Raw genomic sequence first — 24,127 nt, 5'->3', positions numbered from 1 at the left:
AGTAGATCACCATCACCTTCATCTTGTTGGTGTTGATGTGAAGGTTGTTATTACACAAGTTCACAAAGTCTGTGATGACCCCTGTCTACTCTTGCCCCTTTCCTTCTGTCCAAAGATGGCTGTGTCTCTTGTGTCTGAAGTCTGATGTGTAGAGTCTAAGAGAAAAAGAAACCACAAGAGACCACATCAGACGTGCAGTCATAAAGCCTCACATACTGTGGTCTGTTGGTGTTGTAGTTGATAGTGCACACAGCCAGGTCAACTCCAGCCACTTCTGTCTTCCCCATTAGCAGTGGCTAATGGCTGTATTGTGTTGAAAGCACTTGAAAGGTCCACCCATCCATTATCTGTAACCACTAGGGCTGAAACCTATCCCAGCTGACTTTAGGCAAGAGGCGGGGTACACCCTGGACAAGTCGCCAGCTTATCACAGGGCGCATAGATGCATGTTTTGGACTGTGGGTATACCCAAAGAGAACCTACGCAGACACAGGGAGAACATGTACCCGTCTCAGCTCTTCATTGTCCCCAAGGAAGCCCTCTTAAACTGCGTAAAAATATTAATAATTAAATTAGTTCAACCATAGTGCATACGTCAAATGCAGCATTGTATGTAATTGTATGTAATAGTATGCTATACTGTGCAATAATACATACACTAATTTACGTAAGATAGTAAGTCATACATGAGGATTGGAGAGCAGGTGCAAATATGGAGAGAGGGGATTACATGTCAGTTATACTTGGTTACATAAGCTTGTGCTGTGGTATATGAAGTCATTCATCAGAGGTGATTGATGGATAATGTGATGAATAACTACAATGTAAAAGTGATGAAACATGCCCTGTTCAAAAGGCTCAGAAAGGGACATCACAGGATCAAAACAAGGCTAAAAGTGACTATTATGTATTCAAACATTCAAGCTTGAACTTTGTGCACCAATTATTGTGTATCTGCCTGTGCCTTCTGTTTTGTTGTTTCTTTTTAGAGAAGCACTGATTCTTTCACATTGTCTTTACAATTCTAGGCCATTTTAAGGGGTAGTTACATATTTTGAGATCAATGTTCAACTGATTTCCTGGAAACCTCCTGCTGTCAATAGTATTGTCTTTTTTATATTTTGGTTATTGTGCAGATTAAACATGTTATTTATAAGCTGTAGTGGTGCTGGGGGGCAGATTTCAGCTGTTTCCACATGTTTCAAGTTTTTATTCTAAACTAAGATAAACTGTCTTCTGGATCCATCAGGTAAGGTATGACCATTCTTACACAGCTGCTTTTAGAACAGCCTAGTATTATGGATTAAAAACAAATCTCTGTGTGTATTAGAAATTAGCTGGGGACAGGTCCAGCCCTAGGCATTTAGTGACCCTAAGCAAGATTTTGTTTGTGGCCCCAAAAAACTCCTAGAGATGGACAAATCATTCAGCATCAAATCTCTTACTGTATTTCAGGGTTGGCAACTAGCTACAGACAGAAACATTATGTGAACAGTTAACACAAATTGTTCAAAGATCGTGGATGCTGCAGGATTATTTTTGTCCAGATAACAAAGAAACTAGTTGTTATTAAACAAGACTAACAAATGAGACCATTTGAAAATATTTTAAAGTCCGTGTACAGACAATTCTGAGATTTCTTTCCAAATACATGAAATATGCTGGAAAATAGTTGCTGAAAACATGTGAAAAGACTGGATGATATATTACTGGAATGTGGAGTCAGAGGTTAAAACTGTTTTTCACCAGTTTTCAGTCCAGGATTTTGTGGGCGGTCCTAAAGAGTGCCTCATTTTTACCGGATTTTGACACCTAATTTCATAAACTTGTCGATATTTTTAATGATTCAAATTCACCTAATTTCATAAACTTGTCGATATTTTTAATGATTCAAATTTGGCTGGGTGTTTAATAACACGTTCTTCTTTGGTCTGCCAAACTCAGAACACATATTTATTATTACTTTACATGGACTTTCAATAAATCAATAAATTAATTGTATAAAATAAATTAATATTAATAATAAAAAAAGAGACTGAAAGAGTTGTGTTTTGTTAAATTCATTTAACTACAGAACTTTCCACAATGCCATGTGTGTCTCTTATACAAGTCAGACTAACAATGGACCCTTTTATAATATATAAAGGCTGTGACTGCACTCAGTGATCTCCTTGGGTAAAGCTGCACATGCTGCTGTATGTGACTAAAACATCATGCCCAGTGATCAGCAGACATTCAACGGATAGATTCTCACACATGAGAAGTGGATCAGTGTAGCTGATCTTGAAAGAAATGTGTCCGTCACCACTGTGTCTCTCAACCCTATAATTATCTTGAGCACTGTGCAACCCTCTGGTGTCCAGATACAGAATTACACCTTTTGGTCTTCTGTTTTTTTTTTGCAGCTTTTTATACTGATTCAAGTTTTATGTTCATCAAATCATGAGTTCTTATCAAAAAGCTGTTATAATATATAAATAACAACACTTGTTTATGTCCTCTGTCAGCATAGTTAGTCTTGGTTTTTGGACAATTCTTTAATGACAGTTCAACCACTGACCTAGAATATTTTCTATGACAGTGTACTCACTTTCTGTTCGTACTGCCTCTGTGATATAACCTTTGTCTCTGTGTTAAGTCATCCACAAACACTCCCGAGTGAGTGTGTGTGAACTCGTCAGGGTGCAACCGCGTTAAATATGGTATTTGCAATGTTAAAGAACCACAACAAGGTGCGTGACAGACAATACACTCCCATAAAACCCTGAAAAGCAGGACTGGTGTGCTGCAGGTGTATGACTTCTGACGTAAGAGTTAATGCCTCAGTGCCAGGACTCTTTTAGCTCTGTAGCGTTACCCTGGAAATACTTGTTCGCAGTCATGTCTATTCTCACAGGGTTAGGACACACCCTGAGGCACAGCTTTACTGCCAAAAATAGAAAAAGATAAATCTCTTCCCTTCAAAACAACATCTGGGAAATTGGTGGAGGAAGGAATTGTTCTTAATGATAGTACAGTACAGTAATTTCCTATTCAGTAGGGTGAGACTTATGCAGTTGAGTGAGACTTGCCCATGCTAAAGTGAATGTATGAAATGTTCACCTGTCCAGGTTGACGTTTCAGGGGCGTGCCACATGTATCACCTATTGATCCTGTGTGAAAAGCACACACTTAGAAAACTTCCACAGCAGCAACAATAACAACAGTGTTAGTTAAGAGAAGAGAATGCACGTCTAGTGTGTGTAGTTCAGCTTTGCTTTTCAAGTTTGGATTTAAACCACAGGAAGTTATGTTCCATGAAAATGAGAAAGAAAAAGACAAAGTCATGAAAGCTTGTCGTCGTTCGTGTGTTGGCTCTGATGGATCATGGTGTCGGCACATGTTTGTCCCCTTTGACAGGTAAAGTTGGAGTGATGGTGTGTCTCAATTTGCCTAATTAGAATCACACGTTCATTATTCAGAATTACTTATTAGGCTTAGTTCCTGTTTGTTGTTTTTGTTTCTTTTCTTTTTTTTGTCATTTTATGTTTATATTTCTGTAATTTTGTGGCTCTGTTTGTGAATATACCACTTAATCTTACTAACGTCAAGTATTAAATGATAACCTGTCTAAGAATATAAGGATGCACATATTGATATGCAGATCATACAGTATTTAAGGGCTGAACAGAAACTTTCTAAGGATCATCCATAGATTTGTGCTTTGGAAAATCCTTCATCTATCTACATCTTCTTGTTCTTGTTCTTGTCAGGACTGACCTCAGCTGTCGTTTGATCATCTCACTGCCTAAAATTTTCACTCCCTGAGCAGTATTTTTTTTTTTTTATTCACTCTATTCTCCCTCTTTCTCTGTCACCACAAACATATCTCACCATTATCTTCTGGACAAGGTGTCAAAAATCCTATACCCAGTACTATATGTACTAATCAAATCAAATCAAATCAAATTTTATTTGTATAGCCCAAAGTCACAAAGTACATTTGCCTCAGAGGGCTTTACAATCTGTACAGGGAGTGACACCCTCTGTCCTTAGACCCTCGGTTCGAGTGAGGAAAAACTTGCCCACACTGTTTGCAATTGTTTCCGAAAGATTTTTTTAAAGGAATGTGTTTGTTCTGTTGTATTGTACTACTATTGTAGATTCACACAAAGGTGTGTCTGAACATGAATGCATTCAGTTGTTTACTGAATGATCAGAAGCAAAGATAAAACCTTTCAGACACAGTACAGTACAGTAAAGGCTAATGCAACCATTCATTAGCATGGGTGTGAAAGGAAAATGTTTGCATATGACTCACTCTTTCACCATTTTGGACTGTTGTTCAACAGTATCAGAGGTGTCACTGCAATGGAGATTAAATCGACTTATTAATAACCATGATTGTTTTTGTTACATTACAGAATGAGGAAGCCAGCCTCCTGTGTCAAACATTTACGTTGGTTGCACATACAGCTCCTGGTCGTCCTATTGGCAGGTATGGCATCTGACGTCAGCAATGACGCCTTAGAATAGAGCAACAGTTTCTATCACCTAATCTGGACCAACAACTCTGCACTTCTATTTATAAACCGTCTGGTATTTCTGACATGCTAGTCAGTCTGCATTCACCATGTAACATGTGCACACACTCCAATGTGTAATTTTTCCCTCCTAATTTACACAGTAGCCCATTATTTTAGCCTAATAGCTGTCTGTTGTTGCTGTCTGGATGAAAAAAATATCTTCAGTAGGTTTTTTACTGCTGTAATCAGACAAAACTCTGTAGTGTTGTAGCTTCTTTGTAGAACTAAAACTACAACAAATACCTCTCTCTCCATTTTTAAGGATGAAAGATTCAAAATGATTGCATAGGTTGCATCTTATCTACACTGTTGTGATATATTATTATTATTATTATATTATTATATATTATTAAGTTCAGTTGAAGTTTGAATTTCCTCTGGATAGAATTAATTCTGTGGAAACTGAAAATAATTATTCTTTGCCCCCCATCAGGTCAGGCTTCTTCTCAGACTACTGCTGCTCCTTCCACTCTTTCTGCTACAACAAATGCACAGACTTCAGGTAAAGTTGCAAAAGCTGACAGTATCATCCTTTCTTTTCATCACTGCATTGCTGCTGCTGCTGGTGTTCTCACCCATCTGATATAATGTGACGCTAGTTGAAAATGAAAACAAGCCTGTTCAACCAAAACCTTCCATTGTCTATTCTAGTATTCAGTAACAGATAAACACTGATGACAGAAATCGGACAAAATATGTCACACAGATAAATGATTGTCACTGGAATGTGGAATATAGGAGCAGTGGAGAAGAAGTCATTTGGACACTCACTAATTAACAGGTTATATCTTGTGTTTAAAAAACAACTAGGCTGTTTCTCCCTGTTTGTCTTCCTGCAGTTCCTTTAGGTAAAAGAAGTAGTACTATTCCTTACACGTCACATTCAAAACGTATTCAAGTAAAACTACTACTGCTGTTACAGTAGCAAGATATGCTACAGAGAGTAAAAAACATAGCCCTTACCGACGCAGGATAGCCCTCTGGGTCAAAGAGGTGGATGAAACCGTTGCTTCCAGTGGTAACGGAGATTTGCACCTCTGCTTCACATGGAGTCCAACACTGGTGAACTTTTACCAGGGAAGGTCAAAATCCTGAGGACCTGGATGGTTTGTTCAGACATGCCTGGTCTGGCTACAGTGGATGCTGCATCGATGCAAAAGGAATAGCTAGAATAGGATTATGAACACATGCCTGAGATACACAGGACTTTGTGTCAATGTTTCTGGAACCATGATTCCTGTTTTACTGAGGGAGGAGTGGGTGTTGCGGTGACCTTGTTGGCATACCTGTAGCTGATGTATTTGGTCAGTGGCTTATATGGGCTGAGGTGTTAAGGCAAAAAATATATAGATGGGCAAGAAAACTGTTTGCTAATCTGTCTTTCTCCATCTGAGCATAAATGTAAGAGAGTTATAAATTGGATGGAAATGTCAGATAAACTTGGATGATGAGCCAGTTCATATGCCGATAAAGTTTGAGCGCCTCAGGAAAATAAGGAAAGTGAGCAAGAATATGGATTGTACATTTAGTTCGACTGTGGGGAATAGGTAGCTGGAAGATGAATATGAATATGAATGCAAAAACTGAGAAGGCTGGAAGTGAGTGGCAAGCGTTTCGTAAGAGCAGGTTCCTGGCTTTGCAAGCCTTTAATTAACATTGTTACATGACAATGGGAGATAGACAGACAATGGTGGCTAGTTTAATACAAAAACGAATACAATGAGTCACTGCTAAATATGTCTGAATGGTGGAGGAGATGCATCCGTTGGGTCTTGCGAAAGGGAGGGGGTGGGTAGGTTTGGGGCGAGGGTCATACCAATTGGAAATGGAGAAGGCGAGTCACCAACTTGATTACCCTGTTCTGGGTCATTGAGTCGCGCATGGGGCTCTTTAGCTGTTGTGTTAGTTATGAAAGAAAGGGGAGCCATGTTAAAGGAAGGGTAGAGAAAGGGATGATGGGATGAAATCATGTATGGATGGATGGAAATGCCATCATTATCTTTAACGATCATGCGTTTTATACATGTTGTCTGTCCCTGAGAAAACTGAGACAAACAGGGCCAGAAGGGTAAGCCAGGTATAAGTAGCTTGACAGGTGAATAGAGGTGTCTTTAATCTAGCTGGTAGTGGAGTATGGCAATTTTTTCCCCTGAAATTGTAGAGTAGGAATATATAACTTCTCCTGCTGGTCACACGGCTGGGAAATGAGGATCACTTTAAAAATGAAAGGAGAACTCCACCAGACCCTAATAGGTTCACATATTATCTGTCTTAGAACAACACTGACAACATATCTGTCTCCTTAATAATCTTCTTTCGTTCTTTCATACAGCAGTATACTACTTAATTGATGTTAATGTGGATGTCAGTGGAGAGCCGACGCATGAATCAGAAATCGAGACCTGGGTATGTAGGAAAACTGGTTATGGACTAGTTTCCTTATAAAATACCAGATATATTATGTTTATAAGTGTGTGTGTGTGATATATATGATCAAATATAATATCTTGTTCTTTCTCTCAGCTTATTCGGGTCTTTCAAACCAAACTAGAGAGCTGTGTGTCTTCAAACTTCCAAACTACAACTTCAAGCACATTGGCAACATCCATGACGGCAACAACATTACAAAGCAACAACACAACTACAGCTGCAACATCAACAGCTTTAATAAGCAACAACACAACTACAGCTGCAACATCAACTGTTTTAATAAGCAACAACACAACTACAGCTGCAACATCAACTGCTTTAATAAGCAACAACACAACTACAGCTGCAACATCAACAGCTTTGATAGGCAACAAAACAACTACGGCTGCAACATCAACTGCTTTAATAAGCAACAACACAACTACAGCTGCAACAAATCAATTTACCGCAGTGGCTACGACACACAGCCCAACATCCTTTTCCTCAGACTCCAGCACAACGACAACGAACAGGGGTGGAGCCGTCAAACCATCGAACAACCCAAACCCCAATTCAATCAAGCTGCGCATAGCTCGTGAAATTCATAGTGAGACACAAATCAGGTATCACTGCATTTCTTATCATTTCGAGGAATAAATGATTTCATGGGTAGCTGAAGGTTTAAGCATTTTTTCTGTAGCCTCATAGAATACTTACCAGAGAGTGTTTTTTGTTGATGTTATGAATGGTTTTATTAAAAAAAGAGAGGAGGAGAAAATAATTAGTATGAATTTTAATGTAGCATCTTTTGATGTAAACTCTTGGTGTAATTGTGCTCCAAATGAAAGTAAACCTTAAATTTATTGGCAACAGGTTCCCAAAAGTCCATACAGGAAACTTTTACCTTGTAATTTGTTGTATTAAGGATTTAAAGCCACATTATGTAAGGTCACAGCTCACAGTCCAGGCATCACAGCTAACTGAGTTAACAGCAGCTACAGTTGGCAGCAGTTTACTTTACTGTCCATCAGGAAAGTGAGAAATCATAAAGAGTTGAGGCAGAGCAGCCGATGGACATCAGATGGTTTCATCTCTAAGAGGAAAAATGAACTCTTTCAGAAGTTATAAACTTGCTTAAAATCAATCATTGCCTTCTCTTCTCATCAGTCTTGTGTCATTTCATATTACAGTGGGATCAGTAATGACACAACTGGCTTATATCAAGTAAGTTAGCATTTAAATGTATCTGTTGGTTACACTGTGTGAATAGCAGGATTGTGTAAATCAAAATTGATGTGTTTTGAAAGGGAATCGAAGTGAGCTGCAAAATGAAGACCGTAAAAAGGTAAGTGGCATAAGAAAGTATTTTAAAAGAACTGAAACGTGTGTAAAGAATAAATTTTGTTAACACCGACCTCTTACTTCAGAAACACCAACTGTATCGTGACACTGCAACTGAAGCAGAGTGTACCTCCGTGTTGTATCCTCCGCACACTCTGTGCGGCCAGTAAAACTTCCTCTGACATCCAGGTGGTGGGAAAAAAAGCAGATAGAGCGAGTGAGTGCTGCATACTATAAAATACATAATTACATACAGTAACTAATCAGTTCCCTATAATTCAATTAGCCCTCTGTGTCATTGAACAGATAAGCTACAAAGTGAGTGCAATAGCACTCAAGAGGAAGAAAGCTGCATTTACACTGGTCAAGTCGGTGCATCATGGTAAGAAGTCTGGTATTTACAATGTTTGTTTTCCCCCTTTTTACCCTCCCAACATATTTATTAAATTCATGTCAAAAACAGTCTGTTTATGAAATACATATTGTCCTGTGCTGCACACAATTTCTTTAATTTAATGTGGCTATTTTTTAACAGTGAAGATTCTGGTTCTGCATATGTGCCTCGACAAAGTAACTCAACTAACTGTACCACAGGTGAGCTCTGAACATTTCCTTGAACATCTTCAAAGTACACAACATTACAAATTCTACACATTGCTTACAGTCAGTGGTGGAAATGGCCACATTTTACTTCCATTAACGGCAACTGGCGAGCAGTAACCTGCGTGGCTGTGAAGTGAGGCCAGCACAGGAAGTGCCAAAAACATCATCATATCAGACTGGTGTTAGGAGAAGGAGCCATCTTCCTTCCTTCTCCTCTGTTAAGAGCTGCGCATGTGATGGGCTCCCCTTACCTCCACCATACAGTTAACCTACATGTTTTGACTTTGTTTCAGACAAGCCGAACAACTGCAGCTGCTCTGATTACTGCAGTGGAAGCAGTGAGTATTTTATCACTTCAAGATAACCACCAGAATATTTAAATAGATGTAGTTTGAAGGCTAAGTTAATATTATTGGCTTCATTTTTTTATTTTTAGATACATACTACACTTTACAATTGACAATAAACCATCCGACAATGAGCGTTTCAGATGTCTTGTCCCTGGTAAGTTTGCATGCACACATAGACCATGCATACATGTATAGGTATATATCCATTTTGTATCAGTTAGTTTAGCATAAATTATAATGTCTTCAATCGTTACAGATTTCTAAGATAAAAGAATTAAAATGTTCTTCGAGCAGGTAAGTGTGACCATTTTACAAGCAAATCCAAATAGACTCACGTTCCATACATACCCTATCATCAAAATGAATCACATCATCTTTCTTTGTTTCTTTGCAGTGATTCATGTTCATTGGCCACTGTTGCATCGGAATACAAGGTAATCATGTGACCTTTTTTATGTTACATTATCTTTCATTCTGACTTAACTGATTAAATAACATTTTCAGTAAGAGATCCAGATATGTAGCGATTGTTTAGTTCAAATATCATGTAATGTAAGGTTTTTGGCACTGAAGACAACATATTCAGTAAGGGAAATCAGGAATATTTTGTCACTGTACCATTTCCACTGTGATGTAAACAAGGCAAATACCTGCAAAGTTTGTTAATTTCACATTTGCCCAGCTTCACCAACATGTCCAAACAGCAAATTCTAACATTTTGTAATTTTTCAAGGCACAGACGTACATTTTGCACACACAGCATACAAAACACATAAACCATTACTCTTGTTTTACATGTTACTAGTAATACATGAGATAGTTTGATTAAAAATGGAAATCTTTACTCAGGGTGCCAAAGTGACCTGTGGAAGCACTGCGGAAGAGTGAGTCTAATCGTATAAGTAGCCTTGAAGAAAAAATTCTAATGATACATGTGATATGTTTGAACTAGGACTAAAAGTTCTCCTCTTCTGATTTTTTTTTAGCTCTAGTCCTCAAAGCTGCAGTGTGATTTTAGGCTTTGCCAGTAAGGTTAATATCTGTGATGTGCAGAAGGCCGTGGAGACTGTGTTTCAGTCTGACAAACAAATCACTTTCGGATCAGTGACCCGAGCAGGTATGTACATTAACTAGAGGGACACAAGTCAAGTCAATTCAACATCGATACAGTCAAGAAAATAACTGCAGGTGTGTCCTGTAAAACTTCTAATTTGTGTTTTGTCTCATATACAACACAGCAATTTGTGGAAATTCACTCGTCAGCGACAATCCACTACAATCCCAGTTCACTTTGATGAAATTTAACCTAACGCCTGCTATGTTTTGTACGGCAATAGAAGAGTCTGACTTGATTACTTGGTTTGTATTGTCTTCTTACCACTCTAATTTATCAAAAATCACAAAGTTAGTCAACCAGATAGTAGATTTTGATTATTTCACCTAATATCTTAATTTGTCCCTTTCTTTATAGTCAAAATGGAAAAAATGTGGTTGCATTGCTAGAAGAGCAGTGTGTTCAGGCAACAACCCCACCCAGCCCAAATGTGACAACCACACAACCAAACAACACCACCTCGTTTGTAAATGTAACATTTTCCCCTCTGAACACGACAACTGAAGCCCCGAATGCCATAACCACTGCTGGTAACGTCACAGTGACAGCAACACTCAAAACAACTGCAACCACCACAAATGAGTCTGTTACAGAGAGCCCAACTCCTACACAATCAGGTTTGTTATCATCTCAGCTCTGTGTATAACTCTGTGGGCAACATGTACGTCATCATAGCATCTGTTTTACATGTCGACTATAGCTGAGAGCCAAGCCAACGCATTGCTTGAGATGACAAGGGACATGTCCAAACTGAACTCCAGCCAGGTGGATCAGCTGGTGTCTCTGCTGGAAAGTCTTTTGTCAGGCCCGACCGTCAGCCTGGAGCTGGGAAACATTTCTGTCCACATTGTCAGCAATCTGCTGGATGCTTCTCCTGAGACGCTGTCCGACTCCTCCGATAGGTAAAAGATGAATTTATTTGCCATTCTTCGTCTTATCTTTATATTATTGCTGTTATTATTTTCATGACCTATTCATTTCATTTTTCATCAGGATTATAGGGATTGTTGATACAGTGGCGTTGAAGCTTGTCCTTGAGCAAAAGCCTGAGACCCTCTTGTCTCCAGCTGTGGCTCTGTCTGTTAAACCAGCAGATGGCACTAACTTTCAGGAAACATTTTTTTCCATCTCAGACCCCAATAATGTGCAGGTATGTGACATGGATAGTGTATTATATCTGTATGAAGTATTTATATTGTTAATACATCACAACATTTATAACACATTGTTAATGATTGTACTAGTGACTTCATTTTGGTTCACCCCCAAAGAGAGAACCGTCTGAATTTTTCAGTTTCAGTGTCTGACATCTAGGTTCAGCTAAACTTCCAGCAAACAGATGTTTTCCTCCGCATATATTATCCTGCCACGGCATGAAACAACATGTGTAGTTAATGACATGAGCGATGATTAATAGCTGCTTTGGATCTAGGTGTGTCAGTGTTCCATCTTTTGCCTGCTATGACAAGTCAAATTGCTGCACCTCCTAATGAGCACAAATAATTCCATATAACTTCTACATGTGCATTTATACAGAAAAATCACTGTTAACAGTGAATTACATTTATGTAAATGTAAATGTACTTTATTTATACAGCCCTTTACAACAGTCCTTTCAGTGTACCAAAGTGCTTTACAGCAGGTAATAAATAACGAGAACAATAAGTAAAACAAATAAATTAAAAACAATAAAGGAACAGTAAAAACAATAAAATACAACAAAATCAAGATAGATAAAAGTGTCATCATACTACTGGGTATTAAAAGCCATCCTGAATAGGTGGGTTTTTAGCCTGGATTTAAAGAGCCCCAGGTCGGAAACAAGACGCATCTTGACGGGGAGCTTATTCCAGAGCCTGGGGGCGGCAACGGAAAATGCTCGGTTACCCCAGTGTTTATATTTTGACACTTCCAGCAAAAGTTGATTTGTAGACCTCAGAGCTCTATCAGGATTGCGGACAGTTAAAAGCTCAGATAAATACGAAGGGGCAGGCCGTTAAGAGCTTTAAAAACAAACATTAAAAGTTTAAAATCAATTCTATAAAGGACAGGAAGCCAATGAAGGGAGTTAAGAACAGGAGTGATATGCACACGTCTGTTGGTGTTGGTTAAAAGACGGGCAACAGCGTTTTGCACAAGTTGAAGTTGACTGAGGAAAGACTGGGAGATATCGACATAAAGTGCATTGCAGTAGTCTAACCTTGAGCTTATTAAGGCATGGATGGCTTTCTCAAGGTTGTGACGGCTTAAAAACATTTTAACTTTGGCCAGGAGACGCAACTGGAAGAAACTAGTCCTGAAAACGTTGTTGATTTGTTTCTGACGGTTGAACTCAGCTAATAGACAGGGTGCCAAAGCCAACCGTCACAGTATCCCCAAACACAGTACATTCAGTTTTGACGTCATTTAAATGAAGAAAAATTTGGGCCAACCACTGTTTAATATCAGTAATACAATCAAACAAAGAACATTGTCCATTACTATTTGGCTTCACTGGCAGATAGATTTGTAAATCGTCAGCATAACAGTGAAATGAAAGGTTGTGCCTGGCTATAATTGACCCAAGTGGTAACATGTACAATGAGAAGAGCATAGGGCCAAGAATAGATCCTTGTGGAACTCCACAGGAGAGAGGGGCAATGGAAGTGGACAGGTCACCAACCATAACAGAGAAGGTTCTACTGGATAAGTATGACATAAACAACTTCAATGCAGTGCCGTGGATGCCAACATAATAATTTAATAATGATTTATTTTATAATAATTTTATCTGTATTGCTAAATAATTTGGATGTCTGCTACATTTAGTCATATCCTACAAATGTGGATTTTTTTTTGGGCTGCTTCTGCATGAAAACATGCAGTGATGTGAACCAGGTCAGAAAGTCTGGCCTTTCGTCACAATGACGTAACTTTTTTAAATATCATCTTTATGCGTTTATCCCAGGATTACACTCATTTTTGTACATGTAACACCCTTTTGAAGAACAAATGAGTCGAGCTATTGCAATTCAGCATATAGTGACCACTGACAGACCCCAAAATAAAAATGTTGTATTACAAGTCTTTTATGATGAAAAAAAGTAATAATAATCTAGCGGGGTGTGTGTGTGTGTGTGTTGCAGGTCCGTGGGAATCCCAGGCTCGGAAGGAGTGTGAGATCAGACTCCACCACCCCTCAGGGCTCCATCAGGCTGCCCCCTACTCTCACAGAGGATCTCACCTCTGAAGAACAGCAGCTGGCCTCCAGAGTCCAGTTCAACTTTTACCAGAAAAGCACAGTGTTTCAGGTCTGTACATTCGACAAACATCCTATTTAAAGCAGGATATGTATTATCACTAGCTAAGGAGAAGCAGAACTCTGAGACTCTGAGAAATATTGTCTTTGCTAACATTCTTTTCTTATGTATGTCTGTAAATGCCCATGCAGGACAGATCAATGGGAGAACGCAGACTTAATAGTGGGATCCTGGGAGCGAGTGTGGCCAACCTGTCAATCACGGAACTGCAGGATGATGTTGTAATCCATCTGAAGAACACAGAGCCCGTTCCCGTAAGTCTGTTTCTGAAATTCAAACTGCAGCTGCAAAGCATAGCTGTCACTCTCAACAGATACATGACTTTGCCTTTTCCCAAACTACAGGGTAACTTTGTGGCTAAATGTGTTTTCTGGGACTTTACATTAAACGGTAAGTGTTCTAACAAGATCTAACACAATGAAGTGAACATAAACAAAAATGAAAATACGGCTCATGTGTGTTTTCCACCGGCAGACGGATCAGGTGGTTGGAATTCCCGTGGGTGTTTTGTCCGAAACAGCACAGACAATGAGACCATTTGTGCCTGCAACCATTTAACCAGTTTTGCCATCCTTCTGGTAAAAAGATTTATGCATCCCAAATATAGTTCCAATCTCTAATTCTAAACATTATTTCACTTCTGCTTGTAACTCTGTTTTTTCTGTTTTCTTCTTCTTCTTACAGGACCTTGCCAGAGAGCCTCTAACCAGTCGCCTCCAGGCCACCATCCTTACCTTTATCACATATATCGGCTGCGGAGTCTCTGCCATCTTCCTGTCTATCACTCTCCTCACCTACTTAGCCTTTGGGTGAGAAACAATGAGATATATTACACACATTCAACATCTAATAATAACTACAGAAGTAGCATCTATTACATCTACCACTAGGAGTCACCGTGTTATAATACCTTGGTTTCTGGCCTTGTTATGATGAGAGTTTACAAATGTATGCACTTTTTATAGCCCGTTGATGTTGTCTAAACCATTTAAACACATAAACAGGAAGTTGCGTAAGGACATTCCATCCAAGATCCTAATCCAGCTGTGCCTGGCTCTGCTCCTGTTGAACCTGGTCTTCCTGGTGGATGCATGGCTGGCACTCTACCCGGATGCCTTGGGCCTCTGTATCTCCACTGCTTGGTTTCTTCACTACTTCCTGCTGGTTTCCTTCACCTGGATGGGACTTGAGGCCGTCCACATGTACCTGGCACTCGTGAAAGTCTTCAATACCTACATATCACACTACATGGTGAAATTCTCACTGGTCGGCTGGGGTGTCCCGATGATTGTGGTCATTATTGTCATAGCCATTGATAAGAATAACTACGGTCTTGTCTCCTATGGAAAGTTTCCTGATGGCACCAGTGATGACTTGTGAGTTTTCAGACATTTTAGCTCTACTTACATTCACATTATTCTACACAATCCAGAAATATTCCACAAACACTTTAATCCCCTCTAATTCTTGTCCTGTCCCACAGCTGCTGGCTGAAAAATGACATTGCCTTCTACGTGGCTGTGGTGGCCTACTTCTGTGTCATTTTTCTGTTCAACATCGTCATGTTCACTGTGGTGTTGGTGCAACTGTGTCGGATAAAGAGGCAGAACCCTCACAATGCGCTTCACCGCAGCACACTGCAGGATGCGCGCAGTGTGGCAGGGATAACCATCCTTTTGGGCCTCACTTGGGGCTTTGCCTTTTTTGCCTGGGGGCCTGTTAACCTGGCGTTCATGTACCTCTTTGCCATCTTTAACTCCTTGCAAGGTGAGATCAGTTATTTGGGTCTGGGAAAAGTAGGTCCAATTCACTGCATGATACAATACTGGGTTAACTTTACTCAGAAGAAGGCTTGTTTTGACCCAGTGCTAGTGTTATTTATCCAAAATTATGATACAGTAATTCAGAGAAAAAGTGTATGAATTGTGTTTTAGTGACTTTCAAGTTAAAGTCTTGCTCCATAGGCTTTCACGTGTTCACTGATGTGTTCCAACTGTTGACTCTGGACTCCCACTGTGAAATGCTTGTAATTGAAAAATGACGTTTTGTAGGATTCTTCATATTTGTGTTCCACTGCGCGGTGAAGGAAAATGTGAGGAAGCAGTGGAGGACCTACCTGTGCTGCGGAAGAATGAGACTAGCAGAGAACTCAGGTTAGAGATCCATATGTCATTACCAGTTTGACTGGAATATGGACATCTATTCATTCAAAATAAAAGATTCAACCATTAGATAAATGACGGTGGTGATTAATTTGACATCATTCTGCCTTTATCTTGTGCATTTCACAGAATGGAGTCGCACTGCAACACAGAAGACAGTGAAGAAGTCATCAGTGACCAGACTAACATCTCTTCATTCCTCAGAGTCCTCCAAGTCCAACAACTCATCAAGTTCCTCATCTTTCCTCGTCAGTGGCTCTTCAGAGCAGATTAACGGCATTGGTGAGTGAAGACAGTCTGCCATTGGTAGTCACAGTCACCCTCATAACTCATAGGAAAGTTGATGGTTAGTCTACTGATTCAGACACTTAACATAAGCCCAACTGCAAGTCAGTCAGTGGACTGGAATACATTCCTTATGATTGCTTAATATTAATTAGTTATTCCATCACATATGCATCATTACAATGAGATACACTGTCATAAAGTTCGTGTTGACAGTGGCCACTCGTTTTTTCATTAGATTTAATATACAAATATAATATTTGATATACTACACTAAATTTGGGGTTACTTTAACAATCTAGTTACAAAAATATTTTTCCCGCACATTTTATACATTAGAAATAATACTGTAGTTCTGCGTTACAGGTAGCCCATTTGAGGACAGAGCCATCACAGCTGATGAAGACCACAGTACAGATGTGATCCTGAACGAGATCAACAGCCAGAACAGAAACCAACAAGCCACTTGATCCAAACAGGACATAACAGGCCATTTAAAAGCTCTTATTTTGAAATACTTGTATACTACGTATATTATGTAAATAAGAGTAACTTTTATTCCGTCCGTCTGCATATCACATGTATTTTATGACTTGTAATGGGGCAAAGGGAGGCCTTTATTATACATGCCACTTGATTAAAAAAAATAATAATTACACTTTTTTACATAAATGCTCTTTAGGGTTAGGAGTTACCTGTGGTATGTTGCATACTCTGATGTTGACCCAGCAGACTGGTACTGGTCCAGTCTAACATGTTGGATTCAATAATATCGGGCAACTTCACAGAATAGTTTTAACTCAACATCTTTAATTTCCCATCTGCTGCAGATAAATCTTAGATCTAGATTTTTGAAATTACATTAAAGTGTCAGAGCACAGTGTCGAAATGTTTTAATGTTTGCCTAGTATTGCCTATATTAGGCCAACAAATGGGCTACAAATAGAAAAGAGTTCTCAATGACCATGTGTTAAAAATTACTACAGCTATATGTCAAGTGAAATACTGTACTATAAAATAAAAAGTAAGTAAGGGCTGATAGCATCTTGTTTTTATTAAGTGCTCAGATTTTCCACTGAAAACATGCAGCATAACTTATCAGAGCAACAAACTTGGCATATGCAAATGTTACAGTGTTACCATTGTTCTCAGATGAGGTTGACAGTAATTACATAGGTTTAGATGTGTTGTGTAAGGTGTAAGGTAAAGATGTGATCTGGAAAGACTTGCAATGACTCGAGTCCAGATGGAATGCTGTACATTCATTCTTCAAACACCATCAAGCAATTTGAACTGCTCAGTAGTTCTTTAATTCAAGACCTCTCTGTTCTTTTCATCTTTGCCTTAAGGTACTTGTCAATTATCTGTCTTTCAGTTTCTTTCGGAAAGAAGATAAAAACATTTCCCCCAAAAAACACTTTAATTGCAGATGGTCACAAACATTATCTCAAGTAGAACAGAACAGCATTTGGTGAAATAATATCGAATAAATAAATGTAACTCAGTCCCACAGGGTGGATCACGTGTAGACGTGCTGTGTACTATATATGCAAGCTACATTCATTGTCCTTTACATGCACCTATTACAGTCTTAAAAAACTTAAAATATATCAGGAGGAACCAAAAAGGTGCTAATAAAACATGACATATAAACAGCACGAGCACAGAGGTGGCATTAAAGTGGTGGAATCATTTCCCTTTTAAAAACACATTTGGACTCAAACTTACTGGACATGATAGGACATGATCACATTGTCTCGATACTACCTGAAGGAATCAATCACATTTGAGAGGCAGTAACATAAACAGTGCTTAAAAGCGCCAATAGATTGCCCTATCACACAATATGAGCACATAACTGAAAGAAAAGACTGCAAGAAACCAAGAGAACACACACCTGTTGTAAGGAGCTACACCACATTATCAGTGTATCAACTCACTGTTTCAACATCCAACATGCAAATGGACATTCAAAATCAAGTAAAACCAACAAAACACAACTGAGGACACAGGAAGAATGGGAAGAAAGAAGAGGAGGATGAGGAGGAGGGTAGAATGGAGGTAATAGAGGAGGGGGTAATAAACGTGTTGCACCTTAATTTATGTTCAGAATGAACACAACGTGAATTCACATCTTGATTTATTCACACTAACTTGACTGAACACTGGAGTGTTTTCAAGTGCATGCTTGTCAACCAAACACAGCCAATTATAGCACAGATGTCAGCTGTAGATCATGTTATTATAGGCTGTGTCTGTGAAAGTATGACTTTGGATTTACAGATCCACTCATTTTGCCTTGTTTTGTTTTCTTGTAAGGCCACCACAACATGCATTTACACATACTTTGTGTATGTGTCATGTCCAGTCTGAACACAACTTTAAGCCTACAGCAGAAACACAGAAATGGGAAGAGCAACATTCGAGCCGCTGGGGATTCAAGCAGAGAAAACTGGAAGTCTTCATTTCTTCCATACGGTGTAGAAAACCCACCTGATAGAGAAGTTAAGGATTGTACACAATATGACGGCATATAAACACGACGTCGGCTTGTGTTGGAATCAAACAGTTTTATCAGGAGATGGGTTTCATTTTTCAATACCACTGCGCTCACCAAAGGGTATTCTGAAATGAGGATGTGGTAACATCCCTGTAACAAAATATGTTAGGGGGGGAAAAGGTTGTACAAAGGCCAACAGATCATAGCAATTGGTGAGTAGTAAAAAGGACTAAAAACAGTTATCCTCATCAGGGAGACAAACAACCTTTCACACTCACATGCACACCTATGGGCAATTTACAGTTAGTGTGTATAGTCACCAATTAATACCCACAGGTAACACAATGAAACATGGGGAGAACATGCAAACTCTACCTGCATTACAACATTAGCATAACCTCTGAAAAAAGGATACAGCTCCATGTAGGAGGGGACACACACCACCTCTTTGGAAAAGTCCACGCAACACGAGAGCTTTCCCAGCTGTTCCTCATACAGACTCAGTGCCTCTGTTAGATTTACGCTGTTACCCTGAAGAGTCACACATATACATGTGATATACATACTACATGTAGTTATATGTTTTCTCAACAATTAATGGAACATTACAAGTATATATATATATATATATACACATATTACACATATAGACACACACACACACACACACACACATACATATATACATACATATATACATACACACACACTAAAAGGAAAAGACTAACCTGTGTGAAATATTTCCCGGAGGGATGCAGGACTTTCATTGACAGATCTAAGATGAGACGTAGGAACTCCCATGTGGAGTCTACAAACAAGTTACACAAGTTTAGACACACGCTGAAGGACGGCATCTCTGTACAGCATTTATATGAAATATAGAATATTATATAAAAAAATACAGACACCTTCTTCTGGCTCCGTAGATATTGGGACTGCAGTGAGGTCATTAATTACATAATCAAACGTCCTTCCTTCCTGGACGTACTTCTTTAGCACAGGAACACAGTCCTCGACTAGTATCTGTATTGAGACAAAGAGAAACCAAACCACTAAACTGTCTTCTTTAGGTGTCATTTGGAACAGAACAAGTGTATTCAAGATGCACACTTATACTGAACTGGAAACATGTGTAATGGCCCTTTCAGACAAAACACGACAGTGGCAGCACTGTGCTCTGTAACCCATGATTTCCAGCGTCCAAGCTGACCAGTCTAAACTGCTCGACAGTCATCCTGAAATACTGCTGAAACAGAGCACAATCCAAGTGGATACCGCAACAATGCAGAATACAGCCTTACCGCAGGCTAGTAAACAATGATACCTTAAAAAACATCTATGCAAATGTTTAATGAGGAAGGTTCCACATGTTTGTTTGAACTTGAAGATACCTTTTGATAGAAAACTCTGAATTTAAACGTGTTTTACATAAAAGCTCGCAGGGCACTTTTATCATAACAGCTGATGAACAACTTCATGAAACTGAAATGTTTTTTTTAAAATCAGGATCACCAACGTTAAAACATTTTCTGGCACTAACATATGAACATTTATTTAAGCACTCACTTGGTAACAGTCTCCCTTCAGGTTGTCAAGGATATTGCCACAAGTTCCTCTCATGTGTGTTTTGCATCCATCAATCACCTTCTGATCAATGTACACGCTCTGTTAAGGTCAGTCAGGCGCAGATGTAAAATTAACGGCATTAGTAAAACAGAGAAAAAAAGGACATAACTCATAAAGGATATCTCCAACATGGTGATCATCTTTGGTTTTTGTTTGACCAACTCAGCTAGGATGCCTCCATCGCCTCCTCCTAATATCAGCACTTCTTTTCCAGCATAATTCTCTTTTCCACTACCCATGATAGCTTGGGTGTAGGCCAAATCACTCTCTGCCAGGTCTGCAGGGTAAACACATCACAACAGTTGATCGATTTTAAATAACAGAAACAGTTTCATCTGGTACATTACATTACATTACGTTGTGAGATTAACAAGCTTGTTAACTGCACACTTACTAATGTCTCCATTAAGTACTAGGATATTTCCATACTGCCGTGAGTGTAATATTTTTATGTTTTGGTATGCAGAATCTTCTTCATACACCACCCGGTCAATGTCGTACTCGGACATTCTGCCGTCAGTTGTGGGCCAGTATCGATCAACTTTGGCTCCTCGTACGAGGGCTGGGAGCCTTGGGATGAATGGTGAACGACACAGTTAATCAATATTACTGCAACATGCAGGCTGCATGAAATATGACGGTCACTCTTCATCAACATGGACCTCCGGATACGTACCTTTTAATCCTCGTAATATTGCCATTTAAGAGAACCTTTAGCTTCTTTTCCAGTGCATTTAAAAGCTGTGGAGAAAAGACTGAGTCTGAAATGCCATTAAAGCTTAAGTACACAACAATTTTTAGCAGCTAGTAGGATACTCTTTATACCAAAACATATATAACAATGCTGCCTTCAGTATTTTTGGCACAGATATTTTGTATCTCCAGGAAATACTGTACGAGGTAGTTTACAGTTTGTATAGCTAGAAAGTGTAAAACTAAATGTTATGAGTGATTAAAAAATAAGTTTTATCCCATGACATGTTGTACTGTGGGATCAGGTAATGGATAAAGTAGTTTTAAGTCACCTACATTGTCTATCTGTGCAAGGTTATCGTCTTCATAACACTGTAGATCAATGGTGACCAACCCATGGGAGTGCACGCGCAGGATAGCAAGCCTGAGGGGAACAAAAGAATGGGTGCAAAGCAATAAAGTCAGCACAACATTTCAATTTTCTAAAACTCATACCATCCTGTTTCCTTGAAAGGAAGCTGTAGAAGTATATACTTAACTTGTAATTAACTTAACCCAAATAGGGCTAAAGAACATTGATTTCTTGTTTCTCTTTTGTTTCTTGTTTTATGTTATTATTACCATGATTATGATAACCGGTCCCCATCGGAAGTCATTCGTTCTTCAGGCAGGACACCTTCAGTGAGCTGTATGACGTGTCTAACTTGTTCAGCTCAGATAGCAAATAGTCAAAAGCTTGATCATAACTGAGATTCTTGTGCATGTACTCAACGTAAATAATGTGTGCTGTTAACAATTTCTATCACTCGCTGTTGTACAACAAATAGTTCCGATCAAGCAATCTGACTGGCGAGGTAGACATTTAGAACGAATCAGCTCAAATCAGCATGACAGCACAGCGTACTCATCATGACCGAAGCAGGATACTTTGTGAGATAAAAACCCGTTGTGAGTGGACTACAACGCTGTGGAGTTATTGGAAACATCAGCTGTGCGGTGAGTGGTTGACAAGAGCACTACAAGCTTAAAAATCTTTGCGTTTATATATGTCACATTTATTCAGTTTAGTGTTATATATGTGGTAATTAGTCAATTTACTCAATTACTGCAATGTATAACTTAATTATATAAGAGGATAAGCTGACTAAAACCACCTCTGTCTAGGTTCCATATGGTCGTATTAAAATCTAATATGCATGTTCATGCAAAACTTAAAACTTTTGTTTTGTAATGTTATGTAATAAACTAAACGGCTTGGAGATGTTTCTGGAAGCTCCTGCATCTGTACCACAGAACAAACAAATCTGTCAGATAAATAATGTGGCATGTACAAAAATGTCACTCTTACCGGCCATTCTTGCCCACTAGAGTAGCCAGGTATCCATGCCCAGATGTGTCATGGACAGTCACTGTCATTTCCTGCTCATCAAATACGGACAGCAGACCGGGAACTATCGCAGCAGAGTCGACTGAAAAAAGACAGGAGGTGGAACAATTATTAATAATAAATATTATTTTGGTGAAAGGAGTTTTAGACCTTATATTGTACTCATATAAAAGTAATAACACGATGTAAAATGCTGTCGCAAGCCTGAAATAAACCCAACCGGTCGTATATGCAATGAAAAATGTTATTATTGTTTATTTATTGACAACTTTAGTTACTATTCCCTTTGCAAATTAATATTTTACATAGAAAAGATGATTGAAGCAGTTAATACTACCACACTGATACTGCCATAATACCACATAAAGTTACTTCTGATATTAATAATACTTACCAGCTATGTGAATGCAGAACTTTTATTATTTTATTATTTCCACAGTGTGATATTGCTGCTTTTACATGATTATCTCAATGAGAGTATATCTGAATGCTTCCTACACTGCCTATTATACCCAAAAAAAAAAACTAAAAAACTACAAACATGGCCGAAATTGCGCCACTTCCTGTGTGACAGCGCTGGCTTGAACATTCTTGATTCAATGGGACAGAATAGACGACAAGTTCAAAAAAAGTGTACCGTCTAACAACACACGTCCATGCAAATAACATTCAAATTATTTTTTTTTTAATTAACTCCGAGCTCAGAACACCGACTACCCCAAATATACACGCGTGTGCCGATGTGAGACTTGTTTTATCCAAATCAATATCGCGTTACTGCTTTGAAGGGCAGTGACAGAAAAGCAGGTTCATATTAGCAGGCTAGCCAGCTAGCTAGCATGCAGCGCTGATGCAGCGGCTGTTTACCTGAATGCACCGAGTCTACTGCGCCGCCTACAGCGCCAGTCTTACCTGCCGCAGAGAGGCTGAGGTCGAGAGTATAATGTCGCAGTGCCATGTCTGAGTGCAACCGTCATCCATGCCTGGAATAGGCAGGCTGCGAGTATTTATCTGCAGAGACAGAGGGAGGGCCCTGCTACCGCTGCTGCTGCTGCTACCACTACCTACTACACTCACCGAACCAGGCGTGGTTTGCGTTTCCAATGGAGGATGCGGTGACAGAGCAGAGAGTCAAACACGAGACGAGAGAGAAATCTCCCCTCCTCGTCTGTGCCCTTATACACAAAGTCAGAGACGAGTAGAAAAAACTCTAGGCTATTTATATCTCCTTATCATTTTCATCTTAGCCTAGTCAAACTTATCATTTATGGTTTTTTTTTAAATTAAATCTTAAGAATTTTGTATTTAGTTTGTATTTCTTTGGTATAGGTTTTAGAAATGATTTGAACCAGGAAGTTGGATCCAAGTGGAATTGTATGACAGCTAGGCTGATTGTGAGGACGCCTTATATATTTAAAAGACATTTACTTACATCATCATACAGCTCAAACTATTGTAAGCTCAGTTTATTAGTTGTAATCTGATTATTTATGTGATAAATGATTGTGATTATTGTGATATTGATTACAACTGATTGTGGGTATATTACAGCAAAATTGCCTCTAATACACTCACACACACGCTTCAACTAAGCAGTCGGTTAATCTCACACACACACACACACACACACACACACACACACACAAAATGCCTCTTACAAGGTCTGAGAGGGGAGAGACTCTCTTTGCAGAATGAATATTTAATGTTTCTAGCACCACCAGTGTGGCACCCTTTGTGTTGTGCTAAATAGCAGGTGCAATTGTAAGCATGTCATAGTACTGCATCACTGTGCC

At 39.1% G+C, this 24,127-nt stretch overlaps 2 protein-coding genes across 4 annotated transcripts; one reads left to right on the top strand and one right to left on the bottom strand.

Moving 5' to 3' along the window:
- Window positions 1-3,202: 3,202 nt before the first annotated feature.
- On the top strand, window positions 3,203-18,240 carry LOC104924593 (adhesion G-protein coupled receptor G2). Of its 3 annotated transcripts, none has more exons than XM_019253211.2 (30): window positions 3,203-3,399; window positions 4,404-4,477; window positions 4,999-5,067; window positions 6,901-6,971; window positions 7,089-7,597; window positions 8,165-8,198; window positions 8,282-8,319; window positions 8,402-8,532; window positions 8,622-8,697; window positions 8,851-8,909; window positions 9,212-9,256; window positions 9,355-9,422; window positions 9,525-9,562; window positions 9,663-9,702; window positions 10,118-10,152; window positions 10,255-10,385; window positions 10,507-10,627; window positions 10,740-10,999; window positions 11,083-11,284; window positions 11,376-11,532; window positions 13,508-13,672; window positions 13,813-13,935; window positions 14,026-14,071; window positions 14,156-14,259; window positions 14,366-14,490; window positions 14,686-15,057; window positions 15,165-15,448; window positions 15,733-15,834; window positions 15,973-16,125; window positions 16,495-18,240. In XM_019253211.2, exons 1-30 carry the CDS (start codon window positions 3,290-3,292, stop codon window positions 16,596-16,598), a joined length of 3,846 nt encoding a protein of 1,281 aa, XP_019108756.2. In that variant the 5' UTR covers window positions 3,203-3,289; the 3' UTR covers window positions 16,599-18,240. The 3 variants fall into 3 exon arrangements, with proteins under 3 accessions (XP_019108756.2, XP_010736290.3, XP_019108755.2); XM_010737988.3 differs by having other exon boundaries at window positions 6,898-6,971; window positions 10,261-10,385; XM_019253210.2 differs by having other exon boundaries at window positions 6,898-6,971.
- Window positions 17,400-23,405, bottom strand: sms (spermine synthase). Its single transcript, XM_027273808.1, has 11 exons — window positions 23,247-23,405; window positions 22,296-22,416; window positions 21,284-21,371; window positions 20,931-20,995; window positions 20,649-20,824; window positions 20,377-20,531; window positions 20,195-20,284; window positions 19,537-19,651; window positions 19,357-19,436; window positions 19,044-19,159; window positions 17,400-18,621 (listed from the first exon to the last, which is right to left on the bottom strand). The coding sequence occupies exons 1-11, from the start codon at window positions 23,290-23,292 to the stop codon at window positions 18,591-18,593; spliced, it is 1,083 nt and encodes a 360-aa protein (XP_027129609.1). The 5' UTR covers window positions 23,293-23,405; the 3' UTR covers window positions 17,400-18,590.
- Between the last annotated feature and the right edge of the window lie 722 nt (window positions 23,406-24,127).

The sequence above is a fragment of the Larimichthys crocea genome, chromosome XXII, assembly GCF_000972845.2.
Source record: "Larimichthys crocea isolate SSNF chromosome XXII, L_crocea_2.0, whole genome shotgun sequence".
Classification (NCBI taxonomy): domain Eukaryota; kingdom Metazoa; phylum Chordata; class Actinopteri; family Sciaenidae; genus Larimichthys; species Larimichthys crocea.
The sequence above is the reverse complement of the archived record's forward strand: the minus strand, read 5'-3'. Positions and strand labels throughout refer to the sequence as shown.